The sequence below is a fragment of the Agelaius tricolor genome, unplaced genomic scaffold (assembly GCF_023055355.1).
Source record: "Agelaius tricolor isolate 1412-34295 unplaced genomic scaffold, bAgeTri1.0.p SCAF_36, whole genome shotgun sequence".
Taxonomy (NCBI): Eukaryota; Metazoa; Chordata; class Aves; order Passeriformes; family Icteridae; genus Agelaius; species Agelaius tricolor.
The window spans coordinates 4,708,861-4,716,464 of record NW_027269296.1 but is presented as its reverse complement, the minus strand read 5'-3'; the positions used below and the strand labels follow the sequence as shown (position 1 = coordinate 4,716,464).

At 49.7% G+C, this 7,604-nt stretch overlaps 1 protein-coding gene across 1 annotated transcript; it reads left to right on the top strand.

Annotated features, from left to right (window-relative positions):
• Nucleotides 1-482: 482 nt before the first annotated feature.
• LOC139603087 (uncharacterized) lies at nucleotides 483-3,203 on the top strand. Its single transcript, XM_071453533.1, has 2 exons — nucleotides 483-597; nucleotides 1,924-3,203. The coding sequence occupies exons 1-2, from the start codon at nucleotides 483-485 to the stop codon at nucleotides 3,201-3,203; spliced, it is 1,395 nt and encodes a 464-aa protein (XP_071309634.1).
• Nucleotides 3,204-7,604: the final 4,401 nt, after the last annotated feature.

Here is a 7,604-nt window from a genome sequence, read left to right as displayed (position 1 = left end):
AATTGGTTTCTCCAGGGGCCAAGAAAATGGTGCCAGGAGTTTTGAAATTAGCAGTGAAGATAAAAAGAGAAAGATGAGTGAATGTGAGAGAATCCTGCAAGCATGAAATGAGCCTCTTCAAATGGGTTTTTACACAGAAACAGTGAAAAAGTGAGTGTAACCAAAAGGTTTCTCAACGAGCTTTGGGCTCAGCTGCCCACTGGCTGGTTAATGCTTGGCAAAAAATGAGCACTTGGGCAGCAATGAATCCAGTTTGATTGGAGAGGAAGGCTGTGATTCATGTTCCTTGCACTTTGTTTCTGTTGAATATTGCCACTCTGGGTTGTAGATGGAGACAAAAAGGAAGAAGTGCAGGGATGTGCTTCCAGGACACAGCCCCAGATAGGGACCAGCAGCTGTTTCTTGCTGGCTACAGCTCAAAAAGCCAAAACTCTGCCAAGCCAGCCCTGGTCCAGCTCTGGAGATGCCTCCATTCATAAGGAATGCTGGTTTATCACAAACTCAACCCACATGAAACCATAAAACATTTGAGCTCTGAGCTGGATCTGAACAAGCTGCTCTCAGTTTTGCACCAGACCCAGGGCAAAGACTTCCTAAGTGAGCACTCAGGTCATTGGGATGTGCCCTGCTGTCTGTGGGGCACAATTTACCTTCCTGATTGTTCCAGCATGTGCTGATAGCTTTGTACCTATCCTCACTCACCATCACACGTGGTTTTGCACCTGAAAATTAATTTGAATTTTGTTGCACATTTTGTTTGAAGAGAATGTTTTGCAGCTCAGGTCGTTGAGGCAGGAAGATAGTTGGATTGCATTTTTAGTTGAAATTAAAAGTATTTTAGTTCCTTGTCATCCAGAATTTCCTGCCAGTGACCACATCTGATCCATATACAGTTATAGAAACCAAGTTAGGCTGCAAAACACAAGCTGGCAGTCACCAGGCCCAACAGAAACATCTCCCAAACCTCTCTGAACAGTGGCATTTGCTACCAGATTTATTTCCCATTAGCTGGCTCTGCTGATGGCCTATCATCTCCATTGATTTTTTTCTTTTTTCCCATTAAAACCACAAGTGAACAATCCTGCCTGTGGGAAGCAGCCTGGCTGTTCCCAGGCCCTGGTGGTTGCTCAGGGCATGGTCCTTGCTGTGATGCCTTGGAGTGGCTGCCTAAAACAGGGGCTAGACAAAATTAAGAGAATAAAAGCAGATATTTGTTGAAGGCCTTCAACAGATACACCTTGGGCAGTCAAAAACTTCTGAGGGGCTACACTCAAGATGGATGGTGCTCATAAACTTTACACACATTTATAAATTTGGTCTATTTACGTATCAGGGGTTAATCCTCCAATTAGAGTTTTAGGTAATGAAGTAATTTACTCCAAGTTTGCCTCCCCAATTCACTGTTGTTTCAATCTCTCTGGGCCTGAGGCTGTAGGGTGTCCTTGATTTTCAGGCCTAGAGAGGAATTGTTCTGTCTGAATAAAATGGGAGAACAGCAGCTGACAGGCCACAGAGTTTTACAGTTACACACTAAAGCAGTACAAGATCTGAAAAATATAAAAGCTAAATCCTAAGGCACCAGCTGCACTCCTCCTTGCTGGGCTGGACCTGCCAGGCCTCCATCCTGCATCACCTCCAGGCCCTGCTCCCCTCCTGGCTGCTGTGAGGGGGCTCTGTGATGAGACCCTCCCAGTGGAAGATGAAGAGAGGGAGCCAAAAGTGTGGCTGGAGGTCCTGCTGCCCTCCTCACACTGCCCAGAGCCTGCAGGGGCTCCCAGGCTGGCCAGGTGACACCAGCAAGGGGCCGAAGCCCAGGAGCTCCTGAGTGATGCAGACAGCCACCTCAGAGAGCTGCCGGCTGCTCCCACAGCTCTTCTGCACCTTCGGCCTTCCTCTACACCTTCAGCCTTCTTCTACACTCAGACTTCTACACTCGGCCTTCTTCTACACTCAGCCTTCTACACTCGGCCTTCTTCTACACCTCCAACCTTCTTCCACACTCAGCCTTCTTCTACACTCAATCTTCTACACCTTCAGCCTTCTTCTACACTCAATCTTCTTCTACACCTTCAGCCTTCTACACTCAGCCTTCTTCTATGCCTTCAGCCTTCCTCTACACCTCCAGCCTTCCTCTACACCTTCAGCCTTCTTCTACACTCATACTTCTACACCTTCAGCCTTCTACACTCAGCTTTCTTCTATTCCTTCAGCCTTCCTCTACACCTCCAGCCTTCTTCTACACTCAGCCTTCTTCTACACCTCCAACCTTCTTCCACACCTTCAGCCTTCTTCTACACCTCCAGCCTTCTTCTACACTCAGCCTTCTTCTACACTCAATCTTCTACACCTTCAGCCTTCTTCTACACTCAATCTTCTTCTACACCTTCAGCCTTCTACACTCAGCCTTCTTCTATGCCTTCAGCCTTCCTCTACACCTCCAGCCTTCCTCTACACTCAGCCTTCTACACTCGGCCTTCTTCTACACCTCCAACCTTCTTCCACACCTCCAACCTTCTTCCACACCTTCAGCCTTCTTCTACACCTCCAGCCTTCTTCTACACTCAGCCTTCTTCTACACTCAATCTTCTACACCTTCAGCCTTCTTCTACACTCAATCTTCTTCTACACCTTCAGCCTTCTACACTCAGCCTTCTTCTATGCCTTCAGCCTTCCTCTACACCTCCAGCCTTCCTCTACACTCAGCCTTCTACACTCGGCCTTCTTCTACACCTCCAACCTTCTTCCACACCTCCAACCTTCTTCCACACCTTCAGCCTTTTTCTACATCTTCAGCCTTCTACACTCAGCCTTCTTCTATGCCTTCAGCCTTCCTCTACACTTCCAGCCTTCTTCTACACTCAGCCTTCTTCTACACTCAATCTTCTACACCTTCAGCCTTCCTCTACACTCAGCCTTCCTCTACACTCAGCCTTCCTCTACAATCAGCCTTCTACACTCGGCCTTCTTCTACACCTTCAGCCTTCTTCTCCACTCAGCTTTCCCCTACACTCAGCCTTCCCCAGCGTGTGCTGGGCAGCACAGGTTGGTTTAACCCGTTTAACCACCCAGCAGGTCGGTGCAGGAACGTGCAGGTGCACCAGGCTGAGAGCTCCAGCCATTCCCACCAGCCCACAGCAGGTCCCAGCCAGGCTCTGGAATCTGGCACGGGCAGTGCTGCAGCTCTGCAGGCCTGGGCACACTGAGAGAGCTCATGGGAGATCAGTTTTCTCAGTGGTGACCTTCTTAAAAGCACATATGGGGTTTGAGTGGCAGCCTGGAACTAGCCAAAGCCATCAGTGTAATGATGATTTCTTCAGCAGTGCTGCACTGGCCGCTGAAGAAATCAAAACTCCGGAGGAATTGTTGTTTTGGGCTGTGTTAGCATGTCTCACAAGATTTGGATGTGAGTAACCCTGGGAATGTGTTTTTCCATCCATTAGCTGTGCTCTGCTACCCAGCTCTTGATGTTGGTATCTCTTGGAGCCAGGCTGAGCAGACGTGCCTGCACTTGTCTCACCAGGATCCTTCTGGGCCTTTGGCTGAGCTGAGCTCTCCCAAGGCAGGGATCCCTGCCAGCTTTTCTCCTCAAAGACACCTTGCCCACCTTCAGCAGGGCTGAGCAGAGCTCTGGGGTTGGCAGCGTGGCAGAGCTGCCAAGGGTGAGTTCTGCCTCCTGCCCTGGAGGGAGAGGGAAGGATGAGGCAGGGAAGAGCTATCCAAACAAGTTTGTACACCCATGAATTTGTAATGTGTTGCCTAGGAGAGACTTTGGTGGTGTGGAAGAGCCTGGAGAGTCTTGTGTTACTCTAGGACACGAAATAACACGATGTGCACACACTGCTGTTCTCAAGGTAAAAAGGGAAGTTTATTTTCTGACTCCAGCATTTATAGATTTCTAAAAGTGACAGTGGATTGGAGGGTGACAGTGCCACCTCTCCAGAAATCAGAGTCCAAGTTTATTTCCTGACTCCAACATTTATAGATTTCCCAAAAGTGACAATGGATTGGAGGGTGACAGTGCCACCTCTCCAATGACACTGGACAAACCAACAGTCCACCAAATTTCTCCTCTTCCATAAAAGAATGCAAAACAATAAGTTATTTACAAAAAAAAAAAAAAGTGTGAGGAAATTTGTTACAAGACTATAAACATCAAAAAGCTTAGAAAATCTTAAAAAATCAGGGTGACAGCCTTGTGAGGATCACAGCCCTGCCCTCTGGGGAGATGGGGCAGACAAGCACAGTGCTCTGCACTGGCATTGGGCTACCCCAGCCCCTGCAGGTGGGTTTGGGAGCAGCCCAGCCAGGCAGGGCTGTGAGGACACAGAACAGCCCCAACTCGGTGAGTTGGTATCTCCTGTATTTAGCTGGCCCTGCAGGAAATCCCTAATGAGGTGCCAGATGTCAGTGACTGCACATGGAGGCTGTTTTGGATGCATTGAGCAAGGCAGGGGGTGATTTCAGATTGCAAACATTTGATGGTTCCATATCTGAAGAGCAAGCCACACTCTTTTGCCAAGAGAGACACAGCAGGTTTTACCAGCACCAAGAATAAAGAAAATGTCAGTAATGACCCTGGTTAGGCCCCAGGGAAGTGCTGCTTTCAGATATGCTGCTGGCTTCTGGATCATCCTGGGAAAACTTTGGGGAGTGATAGACACCTCTCCAGAAATCCAGAAATCAGAGTCCATCTCAGGGCATCATGACTGCCCTGAAGCATCTCCCCCTCCCTGACCCAGCCACACCACTTGAGCTACAGCTGAGGCAGAGAGACCACTCTAAAGGAACACTGGGGAATAATCAGGGACCAGAGGAAATCCCTGGAGGAGAGAGACACAGAGGATCATTCACCTTCCACAGCAGTTAAATTCACATTGGGCATGACCCTGAGGACCAGAGAGTGGACAATCAGCCTTGCTGGACACCAGCACCCACCCTGACACCACCTCCTTCCACTGCCCTCACTCAGAGGCAGCTTTGTTTGTACCCTGACAAGGAATCACCTGCTCATGGCACTCCAAGGACAAGCTTGCTTCTCACCTCTAATGGGACCCCAAACAAAATGGGTTTGTTTGCTGCCAGGAGTTGTGTCTCCATTACCTGCTCTGCCCCAGAATTGTCCACACCCTTCCTCAGGACCTTTGGTCTTTCCAGCTGAGTTGCTGGCTGATAGAAATCTCACCAGCTCCCAGCCTTAACTATGCCTGCCATAAACTGCTCCTGGGAACCCCCAGCCTGTTACTGACATTTAAAATGGGATACAAATGCATTCAAGCTCAGTGATGAGTTTGCTGTGTAATCAGAAACCACTGATGAAAGGAAACGGATGGGCTTTGAAGGTCCCTGCCACAGGATCAGCTCCTGTCTCCTGGATGCCACCCTGTGCCAAAGCTGTCCAGGGCAGTAATGCAGGGGTTGCTCAGTCTGACCGTGATGCTCCTTCCACTGGGAGCTGAGCCTTGCTCTGCCTGGAGACAAATCTGGAAAAAAAAAGCCTTGACCACTGGGCCAGTGCCTGGCCTGGTCCCACAGGGGACCTGCACACGCCCAGCCAGTGGCCAGGGCAACATGGGCACCCTGATGTGCCACAGCTTCTCCCTGCCTTGTCTTCACATTAGGATCTGCTCTGTGCCATGTGATTCTGAGCTCTCTTCCCATTCCCTTCCCCTACAACAGCCAACAGCCTCCTCCTTTTCTGCAAATACAAGCATTTCCAATACACCTCCCTGCTTTGTTCCCCACCCAGACACTGCCTTGTGGGTTTTCCAAGCTTTATCAGCACTTTCTGTATCACACAATTTGAGGAATGGTGACTGCTCACCCACTGTGTGCTGTGCAGGTAGCTCAGTTCACCTTTGGAGAAGCAAACTGACATCAGGGATCAGAGAATCATAGAACAGCCTGAGTTGGAAGGGACCACAAGAAACATGGAATTTCTAGGCCTGCACAGATACCCCAACAATCCCACCCTGGGCATCTCTGGAGCCTTTTCCAAAGGCTCCTGGAGCTCTGGCAGCCTCAGGGCTGTGCCCATTCCCTGGGGAGCCTGGGCAGTGCCAGCACCCTCTAGGGAAAGAACCTTTTGCTAATATTCAGTCTAAACCCCTCACAATGAGGCAGGTAAGCATCCTGTGCCCTCCTGTTCCCAGAAGAGAGGGAGAGCCCTGGGTTTCCCTGCCAGCACCTCTGCCCAGAGCTGTGTGACCCCTTTGCTGCTGCTCCTGTGCCCACAGTGTCTGAGCACAGCAGGGCCAGGTGCTGCCCCAGGACCTGGCTAATGGCAGTGACAGGAGGGGGGAGGATGTTAGAGATGGATAATGAGATGATTGGCCCTTGCAATTAAGGGATAACAACTGTGTGAATATTAAGAGAAGCTTTAGTGATGTATAGTTATGTTGTTGTAGTTTAGATGTCCTCTGTTCTCCCCACAGCTCCCTTTCCCCCTGTATTGTGGCCATCAGACAGCCTGGGCTGTCCAGGACAGGTCCAAAGAAGCTGCACAGGTGTCCCTTGCATGGGGCAGGTGGGAATGGAAAAGCTTGGGGGTGCTCAGGGGGTGGGCATGGCAACACCTGAGCTCCAATCCAGTTACAAAGCAGTCTCCATTGATAAATGGCACAGAAGAGCTGACTGACAGCCTTTGAGAGGGGCCAGGGCTGGCTGATGCAACCCCCAGGGGTATAAAAGCCTCAGCATCCATCTTGAAGATGAACCAGCCATGTGGTATCCACAAGGGCAGCTCCCAGTGCTGTGAATTTTTCCTTATTTAGTCCTTTTGTTGTATTTTTGTTAAGGTTTAATAAAGCTTTTTAAATATTCAAAGTGAGTAGTTGTTTCTCACAAGGACATGAAGGCAGCCCAATAAAGAGGAAATGGCTGCAGCCGTTCCTTCAGCTGACCCAGCTCCATTTGCAGCCCAGGAGGAATGAGCATGACTGGAAACTCAGCACTGCTCCCATGGGACTGGCCTCAGCACAAATGGCTGCTGCCAGATGAATTTTGCTCAGCAGTGAGATCTGCTTGAGCTGCCCTGTCCAGGGGCATTTGTTCTGCTGACACATTTCCCTGGCAGGGGACGTTCACAAGCAGCTTCTGGCACAAAGGAGTTGCTCCCACTCTTCCCACACTGGTGCAGAGCAGAGTAAATCCTCTTTGATCAATGCAAAATCCAGTGTAAAACAGGAGTATCCAGCCCAGGCCATTTAATTCTCCAAGATATAAGCAGGCTCGTAATCTTCATCAGCGTTGCTTCCTGCTTGAAATGCTTTTCATTAGCTGCTCATTCAGTGAACACAACCACTTCTGCTGCCTCAGCAAAACACATGCCACACTTCTTGCTCAGCAGCAGAAGGCAAACATTTTATTGCATTTTAATCACTGGCAGTTTCAGCAGTTGCTTCCTGCTCTCTGTGTTTCTTCCACCCATCCTACTGAGAAGCCTCTATAAACTTTGATTGCTTGGCCAGAGCAATACAGGACCTCCTCAGACTCCAGGTCCTGAAGGAGCTGGAGGTTGAAAGCTTGGTAATCTCAGTGCCTTTTGATCCTGTTGTGGAAGAAGTGGGACAGGCTGAGCACAGCTGATGGGCTGCAGAGCTTGGCTG